Source organism: Camelina sativa, chromosome 12 (genome assembly GCF_000633955.1).
Source record: "Camelina sativa cultivar DH55 chromosome 12, Cs, whole genome shotgun sequence".
NCBI classification, from domain to species: Eukaryota; Viridiplantae; Streptophyta; class Magnoliopsida; order Brassicales; family Brassicaceae; genus Camelina; species Camelina sativa.
The window spans coordinates 17,764,850-17,783,418 of NC_025696.1; the positions used below are offsets into that span (position 1 = coordinate 17,764,850).

Genomic DNA, 18,569 nt, shown 5'->3' on the forward strand with positions numbered 1-18,569 from the left:
AGCTTTTTCTTTTCAAGATATAGAATTCGACAAGTACAAAAAATATTTAATTCTAAGTTTTTAGTTTTGTTATGAATGATACGTACATATAACGAAAAATCAACCGGCTAAGGTGCAACCACGAAATTTCTCATTAAAAACCATTATTTGAAAATCTTACAGAATTTTCTTACTGGATACAGAAAACGGCAAATACTATTAATATTTATTTTATATTCTGAAAATCATTCTTTCATATCTGAAATTCTTACAGAATCGTAATGATAATTATATTTATAAAATACCACCGGCCATTGTACACTATATACGCAATCATGGCCATGCCCCCATGTGGCTTCAACCACCACCACAACGCAGATATATAATAAAGAGCAGTTAAAAGAGATAAAGATCATAACATTTGGTAAAAGAGATATAAAGAAGAATGGAAGAATTGGACATAGTGATTGTTGGAGGTGGCATTGCTGGTCTTGCAACTTCACTTGCTCTTCACAGGTAAACTATTTTCTCATCGTCCCTTTCTCGATTATATATCTCTGTTATGGTAAACTTGTATAAAACATGCATATATACATATTATAGTCTAATTATTAGTGCATCATATAATTATAAAGGAAGGGTATAAAGAGCGTTGTGTTGGAGAGATCAGAGTCCGTAAGATCAGAAGGAGCAGCGTTTGGTATTCAGACTAATGGCTGGCTTGCTCTTGAACAACTCGGTGTTGCTGATAAGCTTCGTCTTAATTCTCTTCCAATTCCTCAGTACGTATATATAAAGATTTATGGTTTAAGTAGTTCTAAATATATGGTTCATTGCTTGCTAATGATTTTTCTTGTGCGGAACTAAAACAGGATAAGAGATGTTTTGATCGAAAAAGGGATCAAGCGAAGAGAATCGGTCGGACCAGCGTCGTATGGAGAAGTAAGAGGTGTAATAAGGAATGATTTGGTCCGAGCTTTGGCTGATGCTCTTCCTCGTGGGACTCTCCGGCTTGGTTGCCAAATTATGTCGGTCAAGATCGACGAAACAACGTCGTTTCCAATTGTACACGTTCGAAACGGAGAACCTATTAAAGCAAAGGTATGTCAAGAAACATCAGATTTTTTTTTGTTGGTAATAAATTTTGTATTTTGATCAATTATTGAGTACTAGCTAGTGGATTTGATTAGTCGTCAGTGACGTTTTTGAAAGTCGTGACCGGATCTATAAAACGTGTTTTGGTACATTCAGTACTTCGTGTGTGTGTTTTAAATAGTGTTATTGACACTTGACAGCAACATGTTTCGCATGAAATCGTTTTTTATATCTGGTACTATATTAATTGTACTTTCTTTTAACTTAGGTTTTGATTGGCTGTGACGGATCAAATTCTATAGTCTCTAGATTTCTAGGACTGAACCCAACGAAAGCCCTTGGAGCTCGGGCGGTCAGGGGGTTCACAAATTACCCGGAAGGTCATGGGTTTTGGCAAGAGTTTATAAGAATCAAGATGGACAACGTCGTAAGCGGACGACTTCCTATAACTCACAAAGTCGTCTTCTGGTTTGTTGTTCTGCTAAACTGTCCACAAGGTAACTAATATATAGAGCTCATGGTACAACTCATATTATATTCCTCTATGTTTTTTTTTTCCAAAAATTATACGAAATTGAACATAAATAATTACACAAGAATCACATACAGTACATATATAATTTATATAGAAAATATTATATAATCAACATTTGTTTTAGTTGAACAACTGAATATTAGGTCACTAGACACTAGGTGGCTAGGCCTTCTTAATAGATGATGTTCCATGATCATTGACATATATATTTGTTATAGAATTAGACTCCAACTTCTTAAAAGATCAAGAAGACATTGCAAGATTGGCACTAGCATCGGTAGGCGAATTCTCGGAAGATTGGAAAGAGATGGTGAAGAACTGCGATATGGTCTCTTTATACATCAGCCGCTTAAGGTATCGTGCTCCGTGGGACGTTATGTCGAGTAATTTCCGACGTGGTACTGTGACAGTTGCCGGAGATAGTATGCACCTGATGGGTCCATTCTTAGGGCAAGGAACTTCAGCTGCGCTAGAGGACGGTGTCGTCTTGGCTAGATGCTTGTGGAGGAAGTTAGGTCAAAACAGTGTGAATAATAATGTCTCTTCCTCCTCTTCAAGGATGAAATTCGAAGAAGCGATTGATGAGTATGTTAAAGAAAGACGAGGGAGACTTGTGGGACTCTCGACACAGACTTATCTTACCGGTTGTTTGATTGAAGCCTCGTCTCCGGTAAGGAAGATCTTGCTTGTAGTTTTACTAATGATTCTGTTTCGTGATCAAATTGGCCACACTCGATATGATTGTGGCCGTTTATAAATTTATCATACTTATGTACGGTTTAGATACGAGAGATTGTCGGTTGCAAATGTGTTATGTTTTTCTTCTTTCTCTTTTTGTGTTCGAATGTTATTGGAACAAAAATTATTTATAAAAATAGCATTCTTGTGTTGTCAAAAAAAAAAAAATAGCATTCTTGAGGCTCGTCATCTGCAAAATATTATTCTCAAAACAAACAGGTTTCAGCCAATAATTCTAGTTTTATTTAGTTACTTTTAACAAATATTTGTTTCTTATATATGCTTCATTTCCATAAACATTAGAGATCAAGAAAAGGCCCAATATTTTACATGGAAAGAAAAAGTTAATTCTCTTATTTTCTCAACATTTTAAACTACTGGTTATCGAAAAAGTGAATTTTCTGTATTTATTATAATTTAGAAAGGTAAAGATGAACGTCAAAATGTCCAATAACTAAGAATGTGAAGATGAATCAACTAAAGCAATAGAGCTAAGACAGAGCAGTCCTGCTCTCTTTTATGTTCTGAGTAATCAAAGATATGTTCGGTTTCTGGTATAATCGTTTCCCATTTTTAATAAACGAAAAAGTTTATCGTGGAAGATTGATTTCGATATTTTAGATATATATTGAAAAAGATAAGTATTGACTACTGTGAGTCATATTTATAACAACAAGTACATATATTGTAAACAACTTGTCTAGTTGTTTATCCAAAAAGATGATTTAATGTAAGTAGCGTCATGGCTTGCGTCAACGGTCAAGTGATTACTACATAAACGTAGCACATGTTTGACTCGCGATGACCCACCACCACCACACTCACGTAAATTGATTGCCTCCCAAGTAATTTATTGTCTTAACTAAAAAGTCTTCGCTACTTCTCTTCTCTATATATATATATAAAAAAAGACTATACTATATACAGATTCACACAACTTAAAACAAAAACTTTAGATCTGAAAATTTATCAGCTCTCAAATTAATGGAAGATGCCGGAATTGTTATCATTGGCGGTGGAATCGCTGGTCTCGCCACTTCCCTTGCTCTTCATAGGTCTGTTATTATTATTATCCTTGTTTTTTTTTTTTTCTATTGAAAACCAAATTTATTAACTAGATATGTAATTTAAATATTTGGGTATATTTTTCGAAATGTAGGAAAGGAATAAAGAGTGTGGTGTTGGAGAGAGCAGAGAAAGTGAGATCAGAAGGAGCTGGAATCGGAACACTCACCAATGGTTGGAGAGCTCTTGATCAACTTGGTGTCGGTCAACGTCTTCGTCTCACTTCTCTTCTTATTCACAAGTAATTGTTAATCTTTTTAAAAATCTTTATCACAACTTTGGTTTAAAATTTATATTTACTTAAATCTTTCTTGGATATGTGAACAGGGCACGGACCATGTTGATTGAAAATGGAAAAAAACGAGAATTTGTTTTAACCATCAAGTTGTCCTAATTAACCTCCTTAACTCTATCATTTATATAAATCTTTGTTGTAAGTTTCATTACTAATTCAAATATTTAATATTTGGAATTAAACAGAGATGAAGCTCGTTGTATTAAAAGGAACGATCTTGTTGAGGCCTTAGCCGATGCTCTTCCTGAAGGAACCATCCGGTTTGGTTCCCAGATTGTTTCCATAAACAAGGACCAAACTACGTCGTTTCCCGTCGTTCAGTTATCTAATGGAACGATGATCAAAGCCAAGGTAAATACTTTTTTTTGGTCGTAGCAATTAGCAAAGATTAGCCTTTAATTGTTCGATACGAAGTTTTTACATTTGCGTTTTACATTTACATAATATTTTTTTTTTGTCAAAGATAAAATTTGTTTTTATATAAAAACAATTTTTTTTTGTTCATATGATTTTTATAACCTGTTGATATGCTTATTATTTATTATGATTAAGGTTACAATTTTTATTCGTGTTCACGTTTGCATCTATGTTTGCATTTTTGTTTCTAATTAACCCCACACGTTGACTAGTTAGAACAAAATATTTATGTTCATTTGTAAAAGGAAATGTTCTTCATTTTGTGTTCGCTTGCATTCTTATATAGTCTGTTTGACCTTTACTCTCATATATAGGTCGTGATTGGATGTGATGGTGCAAACTCGGTCGTTAGTGACTACCTACAGTTAGGCCCGAAAAAAGCGTTTTCTTGTCGTGCGGTGAGAGGGTTTACTAATTACCCAAATGGCCATGGGTTTCCACAAGAGCTACTAAGGATAAAGAAAGGAAATATCTTAATCGGAAGGCTTCCTTTAACCGAGAATCAAGTTTTTTGGTTTCTGGTGCATATGCAAGACAATGATCACGAAGTCAAAGATCAAGTATCGATCGCTAATCTGTGTCTAAAATGGGTGGATGAATTGTTTGAAGACTGGAAAGAAATGGTGAAAACATGCGATGTAGAGTCATTGTCATTGACACACTTAAGGTACCGAGCGCCGTCAGAAATCATGTTTGGGAAATTTCGACGTGGGACCGTGACAGTAGCCGGCGATGCAATGCACGTGATGGGTCCGTTCTTGGGACAAGGCGGCTCGGCGGCGCTAGAGGATGCGGTCGTTCTAGCTAGATGTCTAGCTAGGAATGTTGGTACGGACCACGGAGACTTGTTAGAGGATTGTTCGATGAGAAGTATTGAAGAAGCTATTGATGAGTATGTGAAGGAACGTCGGATGAGATTACTCGGGCTTTCCATGCAAACTTATTTGACCGGACGTTCGCTACAAACGCCATCAAAGGTTGTGAGACTAATTTTTATATTTTTGTTGGTACTATTGTTTGGCCGTGATCAGATTCGTCATACTCAATATGATTGTGGCCGTCTTTAGAGATTTGATAGTCACTTTGTAATCTTTTAGTGCGAGGTTGTGTGCTTTAATTTTTGTGTGTTTCTTTCTTATAAAATTTTTCTTTCTCAATTTAACAATGACCATACACTATATTGCAAATGTAATTTATCAACATGATAATTATAACAAATAGCCCTGCGAATTCGGGTAGAACGGTTCGGTTCGGGTCGGGTAGTTCGGAAATCGGGTATTTACAGGATTTCAAAACTGTGCCGAAAATAACCGAAATGTAGAACGGTTCGGTTCGGTTCGGTTATCGGGTTTTTCGGGTTATTCATTTCATTACCGAAACTAACTGAACATTTCAATTTTTTTGTAAAAAGTCGGTTAAAATCGGATAATTCGGTTAAATCGGTTCGGATATTAAAAAAAAAACTAATGGGCCACTGCTTTCATAAAAACCCAAACCAAACTGGGTCCATTTCGTTAATAAAACCCAAATAAGTTGGATATGTTTTACTGAAATGAATCGAAAGCCTTTTATTATTATTTTTTTTTAATAATTAATTTTCTTCAGATTTATACACACACATGTGTGTATCTTCTTCTTTGTCGAGACAGGTGAAAACGGCGAGGACGATAACGGCAGCTCAACGACGATTGATGATTAGGTTAAGATTTTCGGGTAACCGTTCGGTTACCTTGAACCGAACCGAACCAAAGAGGTAACCGATCTCAAATTTATATCTCTTCCGATCGGTTTTCATCAAATAACCGAACCTGAACCGATTTGCCCAAACCTCGGTTCGGTTCAGTTCGGAAAAATCGGTTTGGGTATAATTCCCAGGGCGAATAACAAATAATGGAAAAAACAGAAAAAATTAAATACACAATGCTTTCTCTCGGTAAGCTTTTTCACTAACATTTTTTTTTGGGTAGTCCGTAGGGGATTAGAGTCCTCTACGACCTACAAATTATTATTAAAGAAAATAAAATCTACAACCGAACATGTCGTGGGATCGCAGTCCCATTAGAGTCCTCGAACATAATCAAATTTAAATAAACTAGACAAACGTCCAAATAATGAAAACCAAGCAGTAATGAAAACATATAGTTGGCTAATCCATCTGCAAGACGATAAGCTTCTCTATGCACGTGAGAAATTCGAACTGTCCAGTTCTTTGCAAGGAAGCCATAGCACAAATGCACTATGAATGTCAACGGATGAGAATCACTTATCCTTGTAGAAATCCAACAACAACCTCAAAGTCCACCTCTAACTCAACACAACTCATCTGACACTCCCATGCCAAAACCAAACCATAGTAGACCCCCCATAACTCTGCTAATGGCGCCGAACATATACCAATGTTCAAAGCAAATCCACGGCACCAATCTCCATTACTAGTCCGCAGTACGCATCCCATAGTAGCTAACCCAATATTACCTCTAGACGCCCCATCCGTATTAATTTTACTCCATCTTTCCCTCAGACAAGTCCAAAAGATCAACCTCTCCACCCTACCAGATCTCGTACCACCCTCACTTGTCATTGAATTGGCCTGGTGGACCTCTGTAGCAAGATCCCGTAAAAACTTCACCCTATCCCGGTATTTACCAAACACACCAAATACATTTCCACATCTCCACTTCCAACCCCACCAAACAGCCATAGCAAAACCCGTGGACCATGGGCAACCTCCGACAACAGACTGATCCCCCAAGTTTGCCATGACTCACTCAAGCAAGGTTTTTGTAAAGAAAGCATCCCTTTTGTTAATATACATTGTATATTATTTAAATATGTTATGATCTACATATATTCTATCATTCACCCAAAACAAAAACTCCACATTTTCTGTGGTAGAATGTTAGTGTAAAATATCACACATCAGAAAGATGTGAAGGAATTTAAGTAATATATAAAGGGTTTGGGCCTCTCCACTCATTGCCAATTGGTTTTGAGTTGGAAGCCCACAGTAAAGCCCGAATTTAATATGGTATCATAGCAGGTTGATTGTTGGGCCACCCCTGGATGTTGTTCTCACATATGCCCACGCTTCAGATGGTCATGCCTGAGCGTGAGGAGGGGGGGTGTTAGTGTAAAATATATGATAACAGGATTTTTCACCCAGAGTATCAATTCCCTATGCAGTTGTAGTACAAAGGGTTATCAATCCAAATGGTAGTTATGCTAGCAGATGAGATATGATCAGAACTATGCAAGTGAAGCCAAGCAATAAATGGGGTTTGATCTAAAAATCCTAAAATAATTATAAGAAAGTAAATAAACAAGAACCACACAACCTAAGCGCTCGATGCAAGCATTCTAGTACATGATCGGGTGGAGTAATCGGGTAGAAAAGAAAAGTATGAACAGCTCGAAGGTGTACACAAAGCTGGTGATCGAGTACCAGTTCGGGTATAGGGTCGAGTTATGAATAAAAACGTAAATAATCAAGATGCGAAAGCTCCTAAGGATGGGATAATCGACTCATAAGTGTTCTTGACCAGTATGAATGTCCTACATGCCTTAAGCAAATATTCCTTAGACAATGAATCTCTAAAATCTTGTTAAAACACTCTCGTGATAGAATCAATCAACCTTGACCAAGCAGGCAATACAAACCGATTCATTATTGTCAATAAAATCCTTACACATTTAATCTCTTAGGCTAAGTGAGTAAATCTCTAGCATTGATTGATTCAAGCATTTCATCTACATCTCTCGATGGTAAAACACCCTAGATCTAGTCTCAACCTCTCTGTCTGAAAATAGCATTAAGAACACCAATCTAGAAAGGAATTTATAAAACATAAACAATAAAGCTAAGACATCCTAACTGATCAAGAACACAAAACCGTCTATCCCATCCCTAGAAACTTTGTTTCACTAGTGGTCCGCTTCTCCCCATCCATGTGGGTGCATAAGCCAAAGTGGGAGCTGAGACACAGCTTTCCTTGTCTTGCAACTCCCTGATCTGACCCCCATCACCTTCACTGAGCCGGTAAGGTCCTTCACTTTCCTAGCTAGGAACTTGTTAATCCTCTTCAGCCATCCGATCCTCTGGTGAGCTTCTCTCACCCCAACTGGTTGCTTTTGAGAGCAAACATACTTCTCAAAATCATAGTCCTCTGAGTTGTCTCTCTGTCCTTGCCCAGTCGGCTCTCTCTCTCCAGCTTCAGATTCCTCCTTCGGGTTGTACAGCTCTTCCAATGGTGGCGTGAAGTCTATGTTCTCCCCTAGCCGGATTTTGGTGCACGCGACGCTGATTAGGATCAATTAAGTGGTCCCTACTGCTGGATGAACAAACTTGAAGAGCAACATATCATTTGGCTTCTCATAAGCCAAGTATCTCGCTAATGTGAGGTAGTCGATGTCCAGCCATCTCGGCTCATGTACCACTCCCTTCAAGGGCTCATCGCAAGCTACCAAAGTTGGTGTGACTAAACCATCTATGGAGATCTCTCCAGCTCAATCTCTCCTCTCGGTTTTCATTGCCCAGGATTTCAGATATAGGAACTGATCAAGCAACACAAAGATCATGCTAGTGTCCGCTACATCCCCTACTAGCGGTTTACCATCCCTAGCATTGTCCAAGATTCCACACAAGGCTATGTCTAACAGTTGGAGCTCATGATCATTAACATTCCCAGTCTCCTTTCTAGCAAAAAGAGTGCAGGCGAGGGACTTGTGAAAATACCTCAAAACATGACTCTTTATTTGAGCAGATTTGGAGCTTGTAAACATGACTCTCTGTTCCTCCTCTCGGTCATGGCTCTCCTCCTCCGTGTCTCGATCTTCTTCTTCCGCCACTCTCTCAGCCACCTTCTCAGCCCTTTCAGAGGCTGGTGTCTTCCCTCTTGCAACCGCAGCTCTGCTCCTCAATCGTGATGTTTGGATCTCCTCCGGTTCTTCTCCATCTGCATCAGAATCGACCTCCATAGGGTCGATGACGGTTCTCTCGGACGTAGACAGGTCCCTACATCGAGAAAATCTGCGGACAGCACTCGCCACCGTGCTTGGTGAATGAACTCGGGGGTCTGCACGATCGGTTGCTCGAGCACCTACTCGGGTGACGGATCGGGTTAAGCATCGGTTGGGGATTGGAAACATCCACTCGACGGTTGGGAATGCAAAACGTCTCCTCTTCCTTGGGAATCACGAGCTTCGACGGCTTCACCTCCGGTTCTAGCAGCAACGGAGGTTGATCTGCTCCCCTTCTTTTGGTAAGTCTTCATCTTTAGAGCCATTGTTGAATCCTTGAAAATAGAAGAAGCTGAACTTCGAGATTAATAGGGTTAGTTCCCAAGAGATTATAGGCTCTCGATCCCTTGAGAGAAAAATAGAAAGTTGGAAGGCAAAAAGCTTTTAGGGTTGAGAGACTTATTGATTTTGTGATGCTGAGGGAGAAGGGTCCTAGTTCCTTTAAATAGAAGAGGGTTAGCAACTTGGGCTTCGCCGAGAGTGGGCTAGGGTTTGTGGAATTAGACTCCACTCGTCATCCGAATAGGAACACGATCAGGCGCGTCAGGTACGAGTTCCGGTAGAGCCTCGAGTTCCTCAAAATTTCTTTTTTCTTTTTCTCTTTTTTTTTTTTTTTTTTTTTTTTTTTTTTTTTTTTTTTTTTTTTTTTAATTATAAATATATGTAAATATGTAAAAATCAAAAATAAGACAAAATAAGTAAATAAAATTAAAAGAAAATTAAAAGGATATCTTTGGGACTTCTTCCCAAGTGACCCAAGTGAGCTTGTTTTAAGTCATTAAGCTTAACTCTTCATGCTCTTCAAGCATGGGTTTTAGGAGGGAGAGGTTCTGGAATCCTCTCCACTGAAATAGACTCGTCCAACTGATTTTCCTGGTTTTGTCCCGGTTCCACAGCAAATGTAGTATTGACTTCTTTGTGATGCTTGACTCTTCTTTGCTTCGTCTTGGTGGAAAATACTTGACCATCAATGGTTGGCCTCTTAATTCCCTTCTTGATACCAAATTCCATTTTGAAGTGCTCCCCATGTTCAATTCTGATATTTCCCTTTTTTACATCAATCACTGCTCCTACTGTCGCCAAGAATGGTCTTCCTAGGATCAGTGGATCTTCTGGAAGACCATAAAATCAGTAGGAACTTCCACTCTTCCGATCCTGAGATGCAAGTTTTACAGGATACCAATGGGGCGTCTGATTGTTCAATCAGCTAGAACTAAATACAGGCTACTCGGTTTGAAACTGCTGAAACCCATCTTGTTGGCAACTGATAGTGGCACGATGCTGACTGAAGCTCCCAAATCGCACAAGCAATTGTCAAAATCTGAAGTCCTATCGAACATGACAAAGTAAAAGAGTCGGGATCCTCCAATTTTTCCTCAATTTGCAGTTCAAGATCTAAACATACTCCACTCCTCAAAATTGCATTCCCAATCTCCTTGACATCTTCCTTAACCTCAATCTCCAGCTGAGCTGTCTCCTTGATGATTTCCTCTCGAAGTTCGTGTGGTGGCAAGAACTTAGGAGGTGGGGCTTTTTGCTTAGCCATACGCTGTGCATGCGCCTCTAATTGGATGTCAAGAGCAGCTCTGAACCTTTCCTCTAATTCCCCTTCCTCAGCTACAGGTTGTGTCATCTGAACATCTACCCGATGTATCATACAATCACCATCATCGGGTTCAGCCTCGGATGGTTCATCGGTTTGCGATTCTCAAACCAGTGCTCGATCATCAGCTTGATCAGCCTGCTCGGGTGAAGGATTGGGTTCATACTCGGATATGTAGTGCTGGTGCTTGTACGTCCCATAGAAATCCATATCTTCCCCATCTTGAACATTGCTGTCCTCAGTGAGGTAGTCCTCATAATCATCATCAAGAAAGATGGCTTGGGCAGTGGCATAGTCTTTTGGGTTCTAAACAGCTTTACCTGGAAGCTGGTTGATTTTGGGAGGTGGTTGGGTGTTGTGGTGGCCTTCTAGGTACCTCAGCTTAGTGTTGAGGGAATCATACTTGGCGTTCAGGTCATTATACCCAGAATCGGTCTTGTTGCTCATCTCCACGAACCGTTTTTCATTTTCCATAGCAGCCGATGCTTGACTCTGTATCATCTGCTGAATCAGTCCTCGTAAATCAGCTTCTTGAGATTGGTTATGTAATCCTTGCGGTTGTGGGAATCCAGGTGGTGCAATTGGTTGATGGTAATTACCAGAATACTGCTGCTTAGGAGCATAGCCTTGATTGTATTGGACAAAAGGCTTTTGCTGGCCTTGGTTCCCTTGGACTGCTGATGGGTAGATTTGGTCTTGAGGATTTGCAACATTCAGGTTACGGTATGACAGATTCGGGTTCGGTTTGTAGTTGTTGTACCCTTTGTTGTAACCACCTTGGTTGTTGATGTAGTTCACATCCTCTAGCTGAGCACTCTCCCCATCTTGTTGCTGAAACTGGTCTTCCTCTGAGATTGCATGGACATGCTGCTGCTGCTTGAGGAGCTTATCAAGCTTGTCATTGAGGGCTTTCATGTCTCTCTTGTACTTGGCATCATCCTCTCCAGTAGAGCGTATAGTGCGATCATACTCCTCATCGTAATGCCCATCAGACTGAGCTAAGTTCTCCACTAGATCCCAACCTTCATCAACATCCTTGTTGAGGAAGTTACCATTACTCGCGGTGTCCAGCAACATCCTGATCTTAGGGACTACACCTCGGTATAGAGTACTTAGCAATGAAGCATTGCTGAAACCATGATGACGGCATCTGCTTGTGTATCTCTTGAAACGTTCCCAAGCTTCACAGAACGTCTCATTGCTTTCTGAAAAAAGCTGGAGATGTCATTTTGCAGCCTTGCGGTTATGGAGTTGGAGAATAATTTGGCTAGAAACGCCTTCTTCCATGCTTCCTAAGTGGTGATGGACTCCTTGGGGAGTGATTTCTCCCAGATGTGTGCTTTGTCTCCCAAAGAAAATAGGAAAAGTCAGAGTTTGAATCCATCTTCACTAACTCCATTGATCTTGGTGAGGCTACAGAGCCTATCAAACTCATCCAAATGGTCCAATGGATCCTCCATTGGCAGACCATGAAACTTGTTGCTTTGTATCATCTGGATGAGACTACTCTTGATCTCAAAGTTGCTGTTTTTGACAGTAGGTGGCACAATGCCATTTCTTTGAGTATGAGTAGATGGAGCATCTCCTGCTCCTATGTTGGTCCTCGCTTGAGGAGCTGGTGGACCATTCTGATTATTCATTATCTCCTCAACTGTGGTTGGCTGCGGTTGTTGGGCTTGTTGTGGACGGAGTAACCTTGGTCTGTCGATGTTGTCGATGAAAGGACTCAAGTGTTGACTACCCTTGGATCGTATTTGCATGCATAATCAGTTAACCGAGTGAGTACACGAAGGTCTACCCGATCCAGGTGATCGAGTGACGGGTCGAGTGGGTACTCGGGTTGTACCTGAAAAGCAAAACAATTGAACACGAAAGTAAACAAGTTAGTACTGAACCAAAGTGTATAATAGAATTTGATCTAGCAAGTGCTGAAATCTTAAACATAATAAATTAAAGTTCAACCAAATGGCAACAATGCCAAATTGATAACATGATTTTTCACCCATGTATCAATTCTCTATGCAGTTGTAGTACAAAGGGTTATCAATCCAAATGGTTGTTATGCTAGCAGATGAGATATGATCAGAACTATGCAAGTCAATCAATAAATGGGGTTTGATCTAACAATCCTAAAATAATTAAAGAAAGTAAATAAACAAGAACCACACGACCTAAGCACTCGATGCAAGCATTCGAGTACAGGATCAGGTGGAGTAATCGAGTAAAGAAGAAAAGTATGAACAGCTCGAAGGTGTACACGAAGCTGGTGATCGAGTACCAGTTTGGGTATAGGGTCGAGTTATGAATAAAAACGTAAACAATCAAGATGCGAAAGCTCCTAAAGATGGGGTAATCGACTCCTAAGTGTTCCTGACCAGTATGGATAGTCCTACATGCCTCAAGCAAATATTCCTTTGACAATGTATCTCTAAAATCTTGTTAAAACACTCTCTTGATAGAAACAATCAACCTTGACCAAGCAGGCAATACAAACCGATTCATTATTGTCAATAAAATCCTTACACATTTAATCTCTTAGGCTAAGTGAGTAAATCTCTAGCATTGATTGATTCAAGCATTTCATCTACATCTCTCGATGGTAAAACACCCTAGATCTAGTCTCAACCTCTCTGTCTGAAAATAGCATTAAGAACACCAATCTAGAAAGGAATTTATAAAACATAAACAATAAAGCTAAGACATCCTAACTGATCAAGAACACAAAACCGTCTATCCCATCCTTAGAAACTTTGTTTCACTACTCAGATCTCATTGCAGATAACATAGAAACATAGATAAACAAAAATTGCATTATATTGAAAATAAGATGAAAATAAAAGAGTACAGAGTCAAAATCTAAAAGAATAGCAAAAGAAATAAAAATAAATCCTAACAAATTAGAAAAAGTGTTTGAGTCGTTCAAGATCTCTTGTTCAGAAGCTCTCACACTCTGTTCTGAGTGCCTACGGCGTGCTAGGGCGAGAGGAAGAAGTGGGAGGGATTTATATATGGAAACTCTATTAACCTAACTTCCTAGTCCTGCCCGAGGGTCTGCTCGATGAGGTGCACGAGGATGAGGTCGGGTTACTCCTCGGATAGGTCTTCAGGTTGTTCTTCCTGCTCTTAGATCCTCTTCGATCGGGTTGAGCTTCGGACTGTTCTTCCTTCTCAATAGCTCCTTCGGGTACATGTTCGGATTTGACCTTGTTTCTCCCAATTTTAGGCTCTAAAGCACCTGTTTTGATCCAAAATGTGCAAATGCAAGAATGCAACACCCTAAATGGCCTAAATGCGAATTCCTACAGTTAATGTCCTTAAAATGTTAAGGTTAGGGTATATATAATGCAAAATATGGACAAAAAGGATGCTTAAAACATGTAAATTAGAGAGTTATCAATATCCCACAACGGAAAGATGTGAATGAATTTAAGTAATATATAAAGGGGTAGAACCTCTCCACTCATTGCTAATTGGTTTTGAGTTGGAAGCCACGGTAAAACCCGAATTTAATATAGAATATTTTTTCGTGCTTGTGTCGATGACTTGAAAATCTGTTTGGGAAGAGCTTGATCTTTGTATGGAATCGCAGTTTCCAAATGATCTTCACCCTAAAAGAAAACCACATACAATGTTGCTGACACATTAGCAGTTAACACCAATAGCCGACGATATTAACCATCATTTTTAGCGATCAAGAGTACTTATTCACTCAATAAATCTACATTAAATCATCCAAAATAGTGAAGATTATTTTTTGTTTTGTTTGGCCCAAAACCTCTTTATTATGAAGGATTCTAAGAGATTGTTTAAAATTTTTTAAAATCTTGCTGATTTGTTTTTCCTAATCTTGTAAAATCTCTCATAAAATCTTTCAAATTTTTTCAAAAAATATTACACAATATTCTCTGGTTTATTCAACGCTTTTGTCAAAAAAACAATAATCTCTTGCTTATCTCATCTTCCATAAAATAAACTTTGCCAAAGTCATATATTTGTTCGGTGGTGGTGGTGAAGGAATTGGACGTGATGGTTCATTGATCTTGCTCCTCGGTGGTGGTGGTGAAGGAATCGGACGGGACGGGTCACGGAGAACAAAAACGTCGAGTTTTCAGTCCCGACACGCATTGAATATGATTTGAGGTGATGAAGTAGTGATGTCCTGGTTCCTTGAAGGTTACAGCATCATATCCGGTGTTATAAACAACTTTAGGAGCAGAATAATTGCATGAATCATACTCTAAGGCGCTGGAAACTTGAGCAACGTCACTTTTGCTTGGACTCATATATTCAACAAAAAATACAAAATCAGTAGAGAGAGTATATGGTCGGACTTGTCCACCACCACTGTTGATAGTTAGCTAGTAAACAAAGATAGTTATTTTGCAAAGATCTTTGTTTATCTAAGCAAGTAATCTTCTTTCTTCTCTATCTTTCTAAACTTGATTTGCCCTCTCTTGATCTGTTGATTGTGTGATTTGTTTTTAATTTTGCTGGTTCTGTTTTGCTTTGTTTTGGTATTTTAGCGTGTGATTGTTGCTAAAGGTTAGACCTTCGTTGCTTGTTTCAGTTTTGCTCTGTTAGATTCGTTTCTTGTGATCGTTGCTAATAATTGTAACTGTCTATTTTTTTTTGCTAGATATATGAGTTTGGTTGAGATGGGTGGAGATATGATGGAAGATATTAACTTTGAAAGAATGTTTTCTCATTAATAATCCTGAATGTACATTATCCACTTATATACAGAGTGGAGTAAGCTAAGTAAAAGGAAGCTTAGCTTACAGCTATAATAATAAGCATATATATCATAATAGACCCCCCTCAAGCCGAAGCATCTTGTAAGAAGAGGCTTGAAATCGATAAACGTGAGAGTATAGACTGGAAGGGTCCTGGATGTAAAGGCTTCGTCAGGATGTCAGCAAGTTGATTGACGGTAGAGACATGTGAATCAGAGAGAAAACCAGCTTTCACTTGATCTCTTGTAATATGACAATCGATCTCAACATGCTTAGTCCTCTTGTGAAAGACCGGATTATTCGCAATGTGCATAGCCGACTTGTTTTCACAGAACAATTTGGCCGGAGTTTCCACCTGAATATGTAGATCCTTCAATAGTTGATGCAACCATAAAAGTTCCTTAGTCGCGACCGCCATGCTTCTATATTCTGCCTCTGTGCTACTGGAGCTCGCCACATCTTGCTTCTTGGATTTCCAACTGATCAAAGAAGAACCAAGAAACACACAGATTCCGGAAACAGACCTTCTCATATAAGTGCACGTGCCACAGTCTGCATCAGCGAAACCATTAAGGCAAACCTCTGTCTCCTTTGAATAGAAAAGCCCTTGTCCAGGATTATTCTTGAGATACTTCAACAGTTGATGAGCCGCATGTAAATGCACATCAGTCGGACAAGAAATGAATTGACTCAGTTTGTGTACTGTAAAAGTGATATCAGGACGAGTGATACACAAGTACAATAGACGTCCGACCAATTCTCTGTAGGGTTTAGCATCATCAAGTAAGGTTCCTGTCTCACTACTCAAAGGTACCTTAGGATCCATAGGAATAGCTTTGGGCTTACAACCTAACAGTCCTATATCCGCTAGCAAATCTAGACAATACTTCCGTTGACAGACTGAAATACCATCAGAAAAGGCCTAAGAAGAACTTCGCCGGTCCTAGATCTTTCATCTTAAATTGTCGAGCCAGTGCAGCTTGAATGGATCTAACAGCCTCATCGCTATCACTAGCTATGAGTATATCATCAACATATACTAAGACTGCAGTGTAAGAGGTACCTGTCACCTTCGTGAACAGTGTGTTATCAGCATAAGATTGTTCATAGCCCTCATCAGTCAGAGCCTTTGATAAGCACTTGTACCATTGTCGAGAAGCTTGCTTCAAACCGTAGATAGACTTGTGCAATCGCAGTACCGGATTAGGAGGAAGTGTCGTACCCTCAGGTGGAGTGTATCCTTCCGGCAAGCTCATATATATCTCTTCATCTAGATCACTGTGTAAGAAAGCATTTGTCACATCCATTTGAGTCAAGCTCCATCCCTTCTTAGCTGCTAGACCTAAGATCATCTTCACACTAGCAAGTTTAGCAACAGGAGAAAATGTATCAAAGTAATCAACTCCTTCTTGTTGTGTGAATCCTTTAGCGACCAAGCGAGCTTTATACCGTTCAATAGAACCGTCAGCATTGTATTTAATTGTGTATACCCATTTGCATCCAACCACATTCTTCCCTGGTGGCAATGACGTAACACTCCAAGTCCGTAAAGCCTCCATAGCATCAAGCTCCACGTTCATAGCCTTTGTCCACCACACAGATATTATGGCTTGTCGAAAAGTTTTCGGCTCAGTCTCAGTCGAAATAGAAAGAATATAAGCTTGATATGGAGGTTTTAAAAGGGAATAAGAAAGAATAGAGGAAAGGGGATATGGTGTAGTAAGCTTTTTAGGTGTAGGATAGAAAATGAAGAATTGTTGTGCCGTATTAAAGAACAGTGATAGTCAGAGAGATAAGCTGGAGCCTTAGCTGAACGTTTAGGTCTCAAAATGGGCAAGGAGACCACACTCGTCTCGACAGGTTGAGTCTCTGAACTAGAAGCACCAGAGTGTGTATTGCCAGATAATGTAGATGATGATGATGACAATGATGGATTATGTATGACGTGATCATGCATGGATGTAGTGTCGTCGTCAGATATGAGAGGAGCAGGTAAGGGAAGGATACAATTATCAAAGAAATCCGTACGAGGAACATCAGTCTTAAATGGAAAAATAGTTTCATGAAAGATGACATTTCGAGAGATCGTAACAACATTTGTATCCAAATGAAGAACTTTGTAACCTTTATATCCAGAAGCATAACCCAAGAATACACATTGATCAGCCCTAGGACTAAATTTATGCCTATCTTTCACCAAAGTGGACACATAACAAAGACAGCCAAAAGATTTAAGAAATGAATATTCAGGATGTTTATGTAAAAGTAACTCATATGGTGTTTTGTTATCTAAAACAGTAGAAGGTATCCTATTTATCAGAAAAACTGATAGAGTAAAGGGACATTGGATCGAACATATTAACTTTGAAAGAATGTTTTCTCATTAATAATCCTGAATGTACATTATCCACTTATATACAGAGTGGAGTAAGCTAAGTAAAAGGAAGCTTAGCTTACATATATAATAATAAGCATATATATCATAATAGAAGATGATTGGGAGTTTGCGTCTAACGGTGGCTCTTCTTCCCCGCCTCCCAAACTCCTCTCCGCTGCCCCAGAAGACCCATGTTCATTGTTTTTTCATTTTTTACAAAAGAACAACAAAAAGTCATGTACTATGATTCACAATCTCTCTATTTGACAAGAGTGTTTACATGACTTTTTTATGAAGAAAATAATATAGAATCCTAAACCAATAACATAATAGCTAAATTCGTTAACAATCCAAATTTTTTTTGTTTTACTTGAATAACATAAAACTTTTAATGATTTGATAAAAATCTTAATCCAATAATACTAGATTTATGAAGATTTTAGATAACTTTTTACAAGTCCGCAACTAATAACACCAAATTTTAAGAGAGTTTTAAAAAGTCTTGATTGAATAACAATATATTTTACATAACTTTTAAAGTCATCAAAATTCTATTTAATTTTGAACCAATAAACCTCTTAGGTAAAAGCTCTAAAATCCCAAAATAATTATTTGGTTAAAATGAAAACAAATCATCAACAAAAATATCTATATTTAGGGACCTAAAAGTTTTAGGTTTTAATATGACAACTGTCCTAATAGGCTTTAAAAACTGT

The 18,569-nt window shown here is 38.8% G+C and overlaps 2 protein-coding genes across 2 annotated transcripts; both read left to right on the plus strand.

The window, feature by feature from the left end:
* LOC104732064 (FAD-dependent monooxygenase andE-like) lies at positions 321 to 2,456 on the plus strand. The gene is made up of 5 exons (XM_010451591.2): positions 321 to 495; positions 615 to 761; positions 852 to 1,080; positions 1,343 to 1,571; positions 1,828 to 2,456. The coding sequence occupies exons 1-5, from the start codon at positions 425 to 427 to the stop codon at positions 2,364 to 2,366; spliced, it is 1,215 nt and encodes a 404-aa protein (XP_010449893.1). The 5' UTR covers positions 321 to 424; the 3' UTR covers positions 2,367 to 2,456.
* Positions 3,227 to 5,304, plus strand: LOC104732065 (FAD-dependent urate hydroxylase-like). The gene is made up of 5 exons (XM_010451592.2): positions 3,227 to 3,402; positions 3,507 to 3,653; positions 3,740 to 3,796; positions 3,893 to 4,058; positions 4,439 to 5,304. Exons 1-5 carry the CDS (start codon positions 3,332 to 3,334, stop codon positions 5,189 to 5,191), a joined length of 1,194 nt encoding a protein of 397 aa, XP_010449894.1. The 5' UTR covers positions 3,227 to 3,331; the 3' UTR covers positions 5,192 to 5,304.

Coding starts and splice junctions, on each gene's coding strand:
- LOC104732064 (XM_010451591.2), top strand. CDS start 425: ATGGAAGAATTGGACATAGTGATTGTTGGAGGTGGCATTGCTGGTCTT. Junction 1,081..1,342: donor GAGAACCTATTAAAGCAAAG/GTATGTCAAGAA, acceptor CTTTTAACTTAG/GTTTTGATTGGCTGTGACGG. Junction 1,572..1,827: donor TCTGCTAAACTGTCCACAAG/GTAACTAATATA, acceptor TATTTGTTATAG/AATTAGACTCCAACTTCTTA.
- LOC104732065 (XM_010451592.2), top strand. CDS start 3,332: ATGGAAGATGCCGGAATTGTTATCATTGGCGGTGGAATCGCTGGTCTC. Junction 3,403..3,506: donor ACTTCCCTTGCTCTTCATAG/GTCTGTTATTAT, acceptor TTCGAAATGTAG/GAAAGGAATAAAGAGTGTGG. Junction 3,654..3,739: donor ACTTCTCTTCTTATTCACAA/GTAATTGTTAAT, acceptor ATATGTGAACAG/GGCACGGACCATGTTGATTG.